At 39.3% G+C, this 15,107-nt stretch overlaps 1 protein-coding gene across 5 annotated transcripts in view; it reads right to left on the bottom strand.

The window, feature by feature from the left end:
* Positions 1 to 15,107, bottom strand: part of LOC104862062 (TRPM8 channel-associated factor 1) — a 43,332-nt gene that overhangs the window by 4,152 nt on the left and 24,073 nt on the right. For all 5 annotated transcript variants that reach the window (XM_010623779.3, XM_010623777.2, XM_033764480.1 and 2 more), the window contains exons 3-7: positions 5,002 to 5,996; positions 4,613 to 4,710; positions 3,293 to 3,506; positions 2,726 to 2,965; positions 1,630 to 1,967 (exon numbers count right to left, since the gene is read on the bottom strand). In XM_010623779.3, the coding sequence (XP_010622081.1) occupies positions 1,630 to 1,967; positions 2,726 to 2,965; positions 3,293 to 3,506; positions 4,613 to 4,710; positions 5,002 to 5,996 (1,885 nt within the window). The remainder of the gene's footprint in view (positions 1 to 1,629; positions 1,968 to 2,725; positions 2,966 to 3,292; positions 3,507 to 4,612; positions 4,711 to 5,001; positions 5,997 to 15,107) is intronic.

The raw sequence follows: 15,107 nt of genomic DNA, 5'->3' as shown, positions 1-15,107 counted from the left end.
ATTTTTTCCCCTCGTCCCCACCCTCCCTTCACCCCCTCCTCCCCTCCCCACCTACAAACACTTTGATTCCATTTTTACATTTTCTCATATTTTTTTCCTTTTCCCTTATTCCCCTTTCCCTATCCTTCTCACTGTCCCTACACCTTTGGTCCTTTTTTTCCTATTTCACACTGCTAATTGCACCGTTAGGATCTTGAGTACTATTTTAGTTTTTCACACCAGAGAAACTATTCAGTATTTGCATATGTGTGACTTATTTATTTCACTTAGGAGTATATCCTCAAAATGTACACATTTACCTATGAATGAATCTAATTTCTCATTCTTTATGGCTGAGTAGTATTCCATTTTATAGAAAAACCACATCTTCTTTATCCAGTTTCCAGTTGATGGGCAGAAACAACCTCACTGTCTAATCTTAAGAAGTTCCTTTGAGTTTTCAAACAATCAGTGATGGCCTTGGTAATAACTGCAATGGTTATCAATATTTTCTACCAATATCACTATTTACCTATCTTATAAGATCATAGAAGTAATGTTCGATATTACACAAAGATTTAAAATTGTCTAACGTGGACTGCTCCTCATTATCTTTCAGGGTTGCAAAGTGAAACCCCAACAATTTGGAAACTCCCTCCCCCACCCTGAAGTTCTCATTAACCATAGGTCTGTGTCCATTCACACAGCTACTAAAATGGCCTTTGGGGAGAAATGAGTCAGGTAGATGTGAAAGAAGACTATAGAGAATCTAACCAGAATTAGTAGAGAATTCTAAGTTTAGAAAAAGACAGCCATCCTGGGAGGAATGGGAAGAGCCCTGGCTAGCCAAGGTTACAGAGCTTTCGAGTTAAAAGGAACCTGGGAAATCCACCAAGACCTACGTAACTTTACTTCATGATTGAAGAATATTTATTCCTGGGGCAAAGTGTCCAGACAGCAAGGTGGAAACAGAGCCTCTCTGGCTATTCACACCATTCTCACGGATGAACTCAAATACAGCATGCTTGGCCTGAATCCAAGGCAATGCCATTCCCCACAGTGAGCCAGGAAATGATCTTGGAACTTGGGGGCTGAGAACATGGGCCTCCAATGATAGTTCAAAGGCAAAGAAAACTTCTAGGCCCAGAGCAGGTAGGATTCTTGGGTTGCTTCTGTAAGGCAGAATCTGAGGCACAGCCAAGTCACAATGAGATGGTACATTCATTTTAGGAAAAAACCAGATTGTAATCCTTGTGTAGTGTGTGTGTGTGTGTGTGTAAAGGTTGCTTGGTTTTTGACTGCAATGAAGCAGGAGGGTTTGGTTTTAGTCTCAGATATATCTTGTTTTAAAGCCAGAAAAAGTTAAGTACAGTGCTATATTTGCTTCTGCCAATATCAAGATTTCTCAGTGCTCTCTGTCTACTGATATGTCTCTATGGGGTTGCTGTGGAGTCTGTTCAGTCCACTTTAGGGTCAAGCCAAGTAATGCACTGAAAGATATCATCAACAGGACTGTCACACTGGGACTGTGTCAGGGTTTTCTGAATGTGAAAAGGCAAATACACTGAGAGGTCTCCTGGGTCACTAGAATATCATCCAACAACGTGGCCCCCGTAGGACCTTCCATCCTCCTCAGCTCATGTGCAGTACCTGCAAATATGTTTCTAGTGCAGTCCACGCATTCCAGTTCTTCACATTAGGCCCCTTGCTCAGGTAGATTCGGACTCTCTTCTCCCGAACTGGAGGCCAGAGGGCAATATTGGCACGGCCTCGAGGAATGCCCAAGACTGTCTCATGCACATACACACACCACAGGTTGCAGGTGGCCTCAGTGGTGTGTGGTGGGAATTCCCACTCCTGCCGCTGCTGGTTGCGGCCCAGCTCGTGCACGGGGCCCCACAGCCCCTTGGTTCTTATGAGCTTCTCGTTGATGAGCTCCTGAACAGACTCCAGATGGCACATGATGGGGTACCCAGCATGCATCCAGCCTGGGAGATACAGGAGGGAAGAGCAAAGAGTCAGGTCTTCCTGACCAATTCTTCCCTGAACTTTCTCTTCCAAAATATCCTGTAACCTCAGACAGCTTCCATCACCCCTTCTGCCCAGAAAGTCAACCCAAACTCAGACCTCCTGGCCTTTGTTCCCATGATCTCATCTGCACTCTGTCCTGAAACAGGGTTCCTGAGGGAGAGACTATAGGCTGCCCATGGCCATTCCTGCCACTGTTTTCTGTTTATGATAGTGCTTTATCTACGGGATTCTCTGCTATTATATCCTTTTCTCAAAATTCGGGACTCTTTGATTGTGGTTTCTTCTTTCATTATTGGATTGGATTTGGCCACAGTGGCACTACTTTACAAGGGTTACCTGTGCAAGCCAAAAAATGAGGATCTAGAGAAATTTCCATCATTCTTTAATGTCTGTATAGCCACCTCATTTTTAGGCTCTTTGATCCACAGGGAGAGATCACTTTATCCAATGTCTCTCACTGGATCTGAGCTAAATCACTGTCTTTACCCACCCCTTGAAGTCTCTTGAAGGACATCTCTAAAGACTCAGTGACATGTCTTACTATTTTTGATGGCATCTCTTGACATGCTGACTTAAATTGTTATCTCTTTCTTATGTGTATCTTTTCCTTTCCACTTAAATAGGAGTACATGTACCATACACTTTGACAGTCCCCTGGCTATGGTAAGAAAGGGACTCATGGGTAGCACACACAGGGTTCTCTTGAAGCACCCACCCACTGAGATCTGTACATCAGCCACAATCCTCTGGGGCAGACGCAAAGGAAATGGCTCAGCACCCAGCCGTGCCACAGCCTGCATCACTTCGTCCCAGAGGTGGAGCAGTGGCTCGGGGTTCTCCAGAGTACGCAGATTGGCTGTTGGCACTGTGAGGATGATGTTGTCGGTGGCCAGCTCTCCCCAGGGACCTGGGTTCTCCTGGATTTGTCTCTTCCACTCCTCCTGGGATGTTTCCCCTGGGAAAAGAGGCCAGAGAGCTTGAAACACACATTTCCAATCCCTCAAGTTAATAGATATGACTTAGAACCCAGATGGAGAAAGCCCAGATCATGAACAGCCATATCCCTCTCTCTACCCTCCCATGAAGTCCCCATCAGTATGGCTTGGGCTTTAGATCTTTTGCCCAAAGCAGAATCTCAGGAAGCCTTCCTCCCTTTTTCTCTCCCTCCGCGCCTCCCCCACTAATCTGTGCCTTTCTTGTCTTTCCCCAAACATCCCACAATCACACCCCTGTCCAAGGCCCTTCCCTTTCCCTTGGGTTGCATCCTACAGGTTCTGCTTACCCAGCTTGTAGTAGGGCGCACGCACAGCCCCCTTCACAGTGATGGGTACAGAACCCAGCTTGCTGTTCTGAGGCACGATGATGTAGAGAAGTCCACCCCAGAGGCAGGTGATTGATTTCGTGGGTTTGTCCAAGCAGCACCGGTTAATCACGAGGGGCCCGCGGAACAGCTTGCTGGCCCTGGTCAGATCATCCGTGTGGCAACCAATCTGTATCTGGAGTAGAGAGATCCCCCACCAGAGTCACCGTGGGGCATGTGTGGGCAGAAAAAGAGAGCCCAGGAGGTGGGGACTCAGGAAAAGTGGTTAGGCCACAACCACAAACACCACTGAGATAGTGTGTGAAGTTGAAAGTGTGCAATAGACTCATGAAATTGTAATATCCCTCATGGACATGCGGACAGTGCTGTGGCTGGATATTCTCAAAAGGGATTCACACAGCTCCACAAGGGATCATGTGGAGACATTAATATGAGAAGCAGCAGGTGCAGCCAGTAACGTCCACTCTGGGCAGTGCAGACCCCACAGATGACCCAGTGATGTCTTTGCAACAAAAAGAATTTGAGGTTAGCTACTGCAGAGTGGCAAGTCTAGCACTGGGGAGGGGCAGAGGGTACCCTGACCTTTGCAGATTAGAGAGCGGGCTGGTATGCGGCAGTGTGTTCTGGCTAGTGTTAACAGAGGACTCTGATTCCTTGCTTGTTCCTGAGGAGTGCCATGATGTTTGCATTTGATAGTCTTGGGATTGCTTACCTGTGTCTCTTCTAAAAGAGCTAGGATAGATACAGTCACAGGGAGGACCCTCACCACCACAACGACCCACTGGTATGAAACAGCAGGATGACAATTTAATTTTAGGAATAGAATGTGTATTTGTGGAAGGGACAAAGTGAGGGTAGACTTGAGATATGAAAAAAGTCTTTTTAGTCTTTTTTTTTTCTTTCTTTTTGGTGTCATGGGAAAGAAGCCGGAATGTGACAGACCTTGTGTTATAGTGGGAGACACACGTGGGAGTGGATAATGAACTAAGGTTTGTTGAACACAAGCTGAGGGGTGGAGTCCCTTCTACTCCTCACTCAATGGACATGACAAAAACAGAACCCTGAAGAGCCAGAAGTTGATTATTTTGGGGTTCTGTGCTCTGAAATGTATCAGGTTCATATTTAGCTTTTTCTGCAACCTAGTTGCATCATCCTCAAAATGAAGGTAACAATACCTACTCTGTACTGCCAGTAGGATTTATGAGGACCGAATGAGCTATCAGCCAGGAAGGCAACTCCGGTGCCCCCTCACTTGGTGAGACAGATAGGGCATGGCCTCACCTTCAGATCAGCAGAGGCAGTGGCTTCTGGCAATGAGACTTCTATGATTTGCCTTCCTGGTATGTAGAGGCCCGTGCTCATCCAGCAGTATCGGGTGCCTGCAGAGAGCACAGAAGGGCAGACTTCATCCCTGCTCCGTGACTCTGCCCCGACAGCACTCCACAGACTCTCCCTGAGCTTGGAGCAACTCTTTCCCTTCATGCCCGTGATGTCTTGACCAAATTCCTCCCAGCAGCACCCAAAAGCCCAGTCTTTATTTTCTCAAAAGTGTGTTGCAAAGGATGGAGCCACCCCCGCGAGTGGTCAGCTCCCCCATATGAGCTGCTGCAGTCACAAGCCGCCAATCCACTCATCCTCATAACCCTGAGCTCCCAGCCTTTTGGCCCTACCTGGATTGGTGCAGTTGACCTCAACGGTGATGGGAGACTCCGAGGGGCGCAGGTAGGGGCTGCTGTACATGTCTTCGATTTCTGGGACTAACAGAGACAGGTCACTTCCAGAGTGGGCCAGGCCCGTGGCCAAGGAAAGCATAGCGCCCCTGCAGCAATCATTGATAACAGGGTTCTCTCGGGTGGCGACTGGGAGGCGATAGCGGCTCAGCAGCTTCCGTAGAAGCCGATGCACCGACATGTAGGCCGGGATCTCCTCCGCGGGGATCTGCAGGAATGCTGCACCATCAGGTCCCAGCTTTGCCAGCCAGCCCTTCTCCACGTTACCTCTCTTGCGGCCCATGATAACCTGGAACTCGGCCAGGGTGGAGCGGAAGTGGTAGGTCCTTATCCCAGCTTTAGGGGTACGGAAGGGCCCAGGATTGAGGCTTTGGCTTGTGATGCTGATGCCAAAGGGGTTGAGAAGGAGGTTTCCTGGGAATCGAGCCAGAGGGGACACTCCAGGGTTCTTGAATGCCCACCACCAAGCTTGGGCTCCAACGAATAACCCACCTCCCTCTGCTACAAACTCCTGCAGCTCTTTGACCGCCACATCACTCACAGGTTCAAAGCAATAGACACTCGCATCGCTGGTCAGATGGGGCTCGATGCTGGTGTCTATGCCCCCCACGGCAAGCAGGCCGCTCAGAGTTCTCAACTCAGTCTGCACCACGATCTTGCCTCTTCGGCCCCCATCCAGCCAGCGAACAGCATTGAGCAGAAAGGGGCCCAGTTTCCCCACGGTGAATAATACTTTATGGCCAGTCACAACCACTCGGCCTCGGCCGTAGCGGGCAGCCGCTATAACACAGCCATGGTAGGAATCTAAGCCCAGAGGAAAGGCTAAAGCCCCATGAACTAGCAGCTGGGATGGGAAGCAATCCGAGTTGCTGATGTCCAGCTCTGAAATCCCATGCAGGAGCTCGTCTCTGTCCTCAGACAGGTCATCTTCACAACTGCAAGACATGTGCATGCTGATTAGAGGTACAGCTCTACTACAGATCTTAGAACAATGCCAAGTATGCAGCAAGTACCACAGACTGTCAGATGTGTGAGGAGAGCAGAGGGAGCAGGTCTGATTTCACTGAGCATGGAGTTTTATTGGAGTGAGGGAGGTGAATAGTATCAACTCTAGTACAACCACCAGTGGGGCTCGGCAGTCTGCAGCTGGATTTCTACTCATTCACTGCCTGCCCAGCAACAGTGATGCATGCTATGGCTTTTGTTGTTTGCTTTGTTTTTGTTCAACAATGTGTTTACTTTCTTTGCCCTAGCAAGTAAACCATGTGCTTACTTTCTATGGGGAATCCATGCCTAGAAGATCTCCAACAAGCCCCCAAAGGCAAACAGAGACCTGGATACATAGTGGGATGAGGTATTGGGAGCAGAATGATCTCTTCAGGTTTAAGATTCTAGAGTTGTTCCACCATTTGTGTTAGGAAAAGTGTGGCAAATGTTTGATCAGAAGGCAGACATAAGGAAACTCCAAAAACACACAAACACAAACAAACAAACAATAGAGAACATAATCATAGGATTTGTGTTATACTCTCTGGGGTTATCAGAGCTTTAACCGATTGAAAAACTGGTTCTCACATGGACTTTTTCCTGAAGATAAAGGCATCAACCTATAATTCAGAGATAACTCTCCCTCTCTGTGAAGCACTAACCATTACAATCATCAACGAGCTCTTCTTGCTCTGATTCTGAGTTTACCAAACAACCTTATGAGTATAATCTTGCTTCGCACAACCAACTGCCCAAGGATGGTGATAAGCCATTAGTCAGGCCCACCAGAATATTCTGTACTGGTGACATTTATTTTTCTTAATACCTTGGGCAATCTTTCTTTAGCTTGATAATTCTAAAAAATGAAGTTTTAGAAAATTTCAAATATGTATACAAAATTAAATAGAAATAGTCAATTGTTATAGAGAGTTAACATCATAAATTTCATGCCACTATTATTTTTTTAATGAAATCACTAAAAAGATGGACTACTGTGTTCTAAGTTAATATATCAGATCAGGATGTCTATGTGAGCCTGCTGTGGATAAATGAGTTACTAAAACTGCAAAGTGTCCCAAGTCCCTAGAACTTCATATAGGTAATGATACGAGATACTGCCTAGGGCTGAACCAAAGAGCACCCTCAGAGACATTTGTTCATCTGTTCCAACAGTCATAAATTCTGTATTTGAGTTAGGAGGAGAAAAATAATAATTTCATAAATGCAAAAAATGTCCATTTTGTTTATTTTTTTCTTCCTCACCATATTCTGAAATGAAACCAATGCTATTAAGATAGAAATAAATCTATAATAGTAACATATTTTGAAAAGGGTACAATCAGTAAATTAGGATAGTGCATGCAGTATTTATGAAAAACATAAATCAATGGAGTCAGATGAAACAGAAACTCATGAGACCAGAAGGATCTGGGACTACACATGTGTGAAAGAGGACCAAGGAAAGAAAGAGACCAGGATTATCATTTGTCCTGAGAAAAGATATCATAAAAGTAATACTGATTGATGTAGAATTTCTATTTAATCGACATTTTAACTGAAAGTGTAAATAAGATCCAAATTGTATAACTGATAATGTGAAATAGGAAGAAAGGGGCTAAAGGTGTAGGGGAAGTGGGAAGGGTAGGGGAAAGGAAATAAGGGACAAGAAAAAATACAAGAAAAGGAAAAAATGGAAGCAAAGTTATTGTAAATAGGGGAGGGTGGAGAGAATGAAGGGTAGGGACAAGGGGAAAAAATGAGAACCAAGACCTGTCATGTAAAGGTACAAGATCCCAATGATGAGTGTAACTGTATTATATACTTGAAAAGTACCGATAAACTCAATAAGATTTTTAAAAAGACAGAGAATAAGCAAACTGGAAAATTTAGTAAGGTGATACTTCAGGAACTAATTCTAAAGGTAAAAATGATGAACATTTTAAGAGGAAGAACAGATCGAAAGATCTAACATCCAGCACCTAGGAGTTCCAAAAAGAAAGAACAAACAGAAGAAGTTAGATAAACATTTCCTTGGGCTCAAAACAGATCTGAATTTCAGAATGAAGTCACTGTCTGACCGGAAAGCAGTGAAAATGAAACTGAGCGCAGTATAAATTTATGAGCTCCAAGTACAAGGAAAAAAAAAAATCTTATAAAGCCCGTAGAAAGTAAAGAAAAATTGCCTACAAAATATTTTAGTTGCATAAGACTTTTCTCAGCACACGAGGATACTGGAATTTACTGCACATAAAATTTTTCCATAAAAGTTATTTAGAGTTACACTGAAGGTCCAGAAAAAACAAAACCAAATGTAACAGAGGAATAAATTTGCTATAAAAAGGTACTGTGGGCAAGCATACTAGTGAAACTAGCAACTAATGCTAAAAAATGCTGATCAAATCCTATACTTCATGCAGTTGGTAAGAAAGAATTACAAATTAATAGAGCTATAATATTAAAACAAAACAAACAAAAACTACTAAAAACAAGCTGGTACCAAAATAACATGATTTCTTCAAAATCTTGGAGGAAGAGAAGGTGAGACATAAAAATTCTGATCTTCAAAGAAAGGCAAATTGCATAAAAAAGTTAATTCTCAAATCAGACAAAATACGTTTATTTAAAAATTAAAAATAATGTGGTATATATGTACATCAGTATATAATAAAGATGCCTCTTAAATTACTGGGGAAAAGATGGATATTTTCAAAAAGTTGTTGAACAACTGGCTAGCAATATGAGAAAAGATAAACTGGACCCATACCTTATAAAATGCACAAGGAAAAAAAACTCCAAATGAGTTGGAGTTATTAATTTAAAAATAAAACCAAACATTAGGAGAAAACAAGGGTAAATTTTTAATAGTCTGACCCAAAGTCAGATATGATAACAATGACTGATGAAATCAACTGTATATACAAAGGCATTTTTAGTAAAAATACTAGGCATAGGGCCAGTGATTTAGCTCAGTAGTGGCACCGCCTGCCTCACAAGCTCAAGGTCCTGAGTTCAATCTCCAGTACCCCCCCCAAAAAAAACCCTAAGTACATTCAAAAGGTAAGTGTCATATGTCACATGTAGGTCTTATGATTTAATATGTAAAGAAGTCATAAATTGGCAAGTACACTAAAAACCCAGTAAGAAAAATGAGCATAACATGAACAAGTACTTCATAATTCACAAACAATAAAACACACAAAAAGATAACTGATCTTACTCAGTGGAAGAAGAATGCAAATTAAAATTATATTAGAATATTTTTCCTGACTATCAAATTGACAAAATTCAAAATGCTGATATCTTCTGAACTGAAAACTTCTGGAGTAACTGGCATTCTCTTATATTCCTGATGGCAAGATCAAATAATACACTTCCATATAGAGAAAATTCCCGTAATTTCTAACAGAAGTGTACATACATTTGTTTTTTTTGATCTAGTAATTCAACCTGTAGGAAATTACCTATAACGTACAGTTCCAACAGAATAAACTGACAGACTTAGTCATTTCAATATTATTTATAATAGCAAAATTTGGAAAACAACATAAATGTTAGAAGTTGGTTAAATGCTGGGGATTTAGCTCAGTGGTTCTGGCGCCTGCCTCACAAGCACAAGGACCTGAGTTCTATCCCCGGTACCAAAAAAAAAAAAAGTCGAGAAGTTGGTTAAATAAACTGTGGTGTATATTTAGAGTGGGGTATAATACTGCTATAAAAATAAGGAAAATATCTATGCATTGTCAGAGAATGACAACCAAGTTATATTGTATTGAGAAAAGCATTACAATATACACAAAAATCAACTCAAAATGGGTTAAAGATCTAAAGATAAGCTTGAAATAATAAAATTCCTAAAAGAAAATGTAGGGTAAAAGCTACTTAATGTTGGTCTAGAGAATGATTTTTTGGCACGAGAAAGCACAGGCAACCAAAGCCCAAAGTAAACAAGTGAGACTACATAAAACTAAAATGTTTCTGCACAGCAAGGAAAGACAAAACCCAACAAAAGGAAGAAACCGGTTATGGATCTGGAGAAAAATATATGCAAGCTGTATACCAGATATGAGGTTATAATATATAAGGAACTCATATAACTCAATATCAAAATAATAATTAACAATAATCTAATTTAAAAAGGCCAAAACACCTAAGTGTCTATGAAAAGACACTTAACATCATTTTAATTATCAGAGAAATCAAAGCTAAGATGAAAATACCTCACACTGTGAAAATATAATTATTATGGAAAACTCAGATAAATTTTCATGAGCATAAAAGGGAATTCTTATACATTGTTGGTAGGGATGTAAATTGGTACACATAGAATATGTTCTATATTAGTACATGTGGAATTTTCTACAGTATAAAAAATAGTTTGGGGAGGGGGTGAAGGGAGGCACGGAAAAGGGGAAAAAATGAGAACCAAGACCTGTCATGTAAAGGTACAAGATCCCAATAATGAATGTAATTGTACTGTATATCTAAAATGTACCAATAAAAGAAAAAAAGAAAAAAATAGTTTGAGTTTCCTTGAAAATTTAAAAACTGAGCTACTGTACAACCCACTGTTGGTCTACACCCAAAGGAGGTGGAATCAATACCTTGGAGTGACAGCTGCACCCCATCACACATTCGCTGTGGTGTTTTTCACAGAAGACAAGATACAGTATCAGTATTATGTCCATCAGTGTATGAATGGATAAGGAAATTATGATATACACATGTCAAAAAAATATATATATATAATACATTCTAAACACCTATTTTTAAGTCTTCATTGATGCATGATAAAATTAACCCATTTTAAATGTATATCTTGCTGAGTTTCTGTTAAATTTGTACAACTGAATAACCACCACAATTTTATACAAATACTCAGAAAATTTCCATCATGTGAAAATCTACTTTGCTCCATCATAGTCAATCCAGTTCCCTGCTCCAGCATGGAAGGATTCTGTGCATACAGGTAAGATTTATTTTTTCTGAAGTTTCACACAAATGTAATGCATGTACTGTAGAACCATCCCTGTCATTGAGCCTATCAGCAATTCTTTTGCTTTTACTGTTGAGCATTTTGCAATTATGTGGACAGTCTGCACTTTATAACAATTTTTCTGTGGATGGACCTGTGAGTAACTGTCAGTTGGAGTTGTGCTGTCATGAATATTCATGTAAAATAGTTTGTATTAACATGTTTTAATTTCTCTCAGATTAAAACTGGCTGAATGCATATTAACTTTTTATGCTAAATGTATATTATAAGAAATTATGATTTTTAAAATTTTAAGAGGTGTAAGATATTTTGTTGTGACTTTAATTTGCGTTTGCCTAAAAACTAATAATGTTGAGAATCATTTTATGGGTGTTTTGGTCTTTCATATATCATCCTTTTTGAAGTAAGATAAAATATTTTGCCTTTTTAAAAAACTATCTGAGATGTAAGAATTCTCTATATTCTGAATGAAAGTTTATTGTTAAAGATGAAAAAAAATTTTTTTTTTTAGTCTGTAGTTTGCCTTTTGGTTTTCTCAATGCATGGAACTACAGAAGTTACAGTTTTTAAATAAAGCCCAAAGTATCAATCTTTTCCTTTTATGATCATATACTTCTCGCATCTTACATAGCCAATCTCTATCTAATATTGCAGGTATTTTCTTCTGTGCTTTTACTTGGCAGGTTTGGAGTTTCTGTCTTTGTATTGAGGTCTAGCTCTATGCAATTGTTTTATATGGGACACATTTCATTTTTTTTATCATTAGAGTATTCAGTTGTGTCAGAACTGTTTGTTTAAAGAACTTTGAAATTTTATAGGTTCTTCACCTTTATTCTTCATTTTCAGAATAGACTTGGTGATTTTAGTTCTGTTTCATTTATTTATTAGTTTTAGAATAAATTTGAACTTCTGGTGGTAGGTTCTGCATAGAGGGTATAGGCACTTTGGAAAATACTGACATCTTAGAAATACTGAATATTCTGAGCTGGGCATGGTGACACACACCTGTAAGCTCAGCACTCAGAAGGCCAAGGCAGAAGGACAGTGAGTACAAAAGTTTGAGTCCAGGCTGGGATATACGGTAAGTTCCAGGCTAGCCTGGACTACATAATGAGACCTTGTCTCAAAATAGAAGCGAAGCTTTTGTAAATAAGCGGGGTGGGGGTGGGGGTTGGCAGGGGAATAAAGAGAAGGAAGGGAATTGGGAGAAAAAGAGGAATCAAGATATATTATATAGAGGCACAAACTCCCTTTGATAAATATGATCTTTATATATATTTAAATTGTACCAATAAAATTAATAACATAAAAATAACTTTAATTTGGATAATAAAATGGGAACAAAACTTTCTATTTTATGGTGAAATATTCTATGAGAGTACATCTTTGGGGGGCAAGTACATGTGCACCCAGGTTTTCAGCCCAAATTAAAGAGCTTTTAAAAAAAGCAACAACAAACTAGGAAGACAGGGAGGGAAGAAGGAAAGAAGAGTAGGAAGATTCAGTGTTCTGATTCATCATGATAGATTTTTTCCACCTCTTTAGTTTTTATTTAATTTTTCTTGGTGACATTTTGTAGTTTTCAGGACAGTATGATATATTTTGTGAAAGCTAACCCTTGGTCTTCTTCCTCCTCCTCCTCCTCCTTCTTTTTTTTTGTTGGTACCAGGGATCGAACTTGGGACCTTGTGCTTATGAGGCAGGTGGAAGCACCACTGAGCTAAATCACTGGCGCACCCTTGGTATTTCTTGATTTTTAGATACTATTTTAAATGATGACATATTTTTATTTCAGTTACCAATTGTTAGTTGTTGGTATATATTTTATATTTTTTATATTTTATATTTTATATATTTTATATTTTTCAACCTTGGTAAAGTCAAATATTTTGGAAGCTCTTTTGTAGATTCTCTTTACATAATGATTATATCTTCTGAAAATACGTCTAGGGATAAAATAATGCCACTTTAGGATAAAATATTCTGCTGGTCTTATGCTCAGATGAATCTTGTCACAACTCTTCTAAATGTCTAAAATACTTTTTTTTTTTTTTGCTGTCCTAGTAGTCTGTTTTTCAACACCAAGATTCAAGTTTTTCCCATCTCTTTAGCTCAGTATTCCAGAAAAGATATCAAGCATGTCCCCTTATCCACACTTTTACTTGCTGCAATTTTAGCTCACCACAGATCTAATTTACATAAACAATGAAATTACAGAAATGAACAGTTCACAGATTTTGAACTGTGCACCATTCTGGGTAGCACGACAAAATCTTACACCATGGAGGGGCACAATTCATTTCGTTGTCCAGTGTATACACACTGTATACTCTACCCCTTATTTTCCTTTGGTTACTGCAGTACTATCAGTAACTCTTGTATGATCTTGAACAGAAGGAGTGAGAGCAGATAGTCTTCTATACCTTGTTTTAATTTTAGGGGAAAACACTCAATATTCCACTATTAAGAATCTTTTTTTTTTTCCAGCTAGATACTTCTTAACAGATAGAAAATTCCTTTTAATTTCCAGTTTTCTGAAATTTTATCACAATTGAATTCTGTCAATGTTTTTAGTGCTCCTATTGAGTTACATAGCTTTCTCATATTTTTCTTTTAATATGTTAAGTTAATTTGATTTCTAAATGTAAAACCAATCATGCATGCTTGGCACATCTCTACCTTGTTACGATGTACTATTTTTCATATATTGCTGTATTCTGTCTGCTGATATTTTGTTAATAACTTTGCATCCATGTTCACGGTGATATTGTTCAATAGTTTTCTTTTCTTACAGTGTCTTTCTCTGATGAAAGTGTCAGAGAAACGCTGGTTTAATAAACCAAGTTAGGAAAATTTTTCTCTTCTATTTTTTTTTGGAAGAGTTTGTATAGAGGATTGGTATTTGTTCCTTAAATGTTTGGTAAACTTCACATTTAAAACTATCAGAGCCTGGAGTTTTCTTTGCATTATGGGCTGTAAAGAAAGTTTTTATTTTGTAATTTAAAAAAATTAAAAAGCTGCAAAGACAGTACAGAGAGTTTCTACTTACTTTTTGCCCACTTTCATCTAACATTAACATATTATACAACCATAATATATTTAGGAAAACTAAGAAGTTAACACTGGTCAAACACTATTCATTAAACTACAGACTATATAAATTTTACCAGTTTTTGCACCAATGCCTTTTACTATCCAAACCAGGATACCATAGTGCATTCAGCAATTTTAGTGTATTTTAATTAGAATTTAGCATACATTTTATGTTTTTTTTTCTCGTGTCAATTTTGGTAACTTATGTCTATTAGGAAATGTCCATTTCATCTAAATTGTCAAACTTATTTGCATAAACTTGTAATTTTCCCACATTATCATTTTGATAGGAATCTGTATTAATCTCTTCTATTCCATTTTTGAAATATACAATTTGTGTTAACACTCCTATTGTCATGATCAGTCTCTCCAGTGATTTATCACTTACTTGCATTCTTTATCAATTAGCCAACTTTTTAAAAAATGAATTTATTCTCAATATATCTAACATATAACTAGTAATGACTTCTAAGGATATGCAGGTCCTTGTTATAAACAAATTCATTAAAACTTGCTCAGGTATTTTTTCCAAGCCACTTGGAGAATCATATTCATGTTAATATTCAATAATTTTACAGTTTCTTGTTTCATCGGAGACAATTTCAATTTTCAAAACTTTGAAATCTCCTATTTGGAAGTCAAAATAATTTCTGTGGGCAATAGCCCTTCATCATTTTTCAAACCAAAATGAACACATATAGTATCAGTTTATAATGCTGGTTAATTCAGGTTTCAGAGGGGTGTTTTCAAGCCAAGGTGCTTTGAGCATGTGAGCATATAGACTTTGGCATTTGTACAATGTTCTTTTTATGCACCTCTGACAACTTTGTGAACATGCAGGGAACACTACAGACTGAAAAACCAGTCTCACGGGAGTAATGGCTAAAAGAAGCACAGGGAGTTTCTACTTCTTTTGGAGGGAAAAGGACAGTAGAAAGATGAGCCCATGTCACACTGGGCGGTTCCTGATCAT

This window comes from Fukomys damarensis, unplaced genomic scaffold, assembly GCF_012274545.1.
Source record: "Fukomys damarensis isolate Sample0158 unplaced genomic scaffold, DMR_v1.0_HiC HiC_scaffold_16, whole genome shotgun sequence".
Taxonomy (NCBI): Eukaryota; Metazoa; Chordata; class Mammalia; order Rodentia; family Bathyergidae; genus Fukomys; species Fukomys damarensis.
This window is presented reverse-complemented; position numbering and strand designations above follow the sequence as displayed.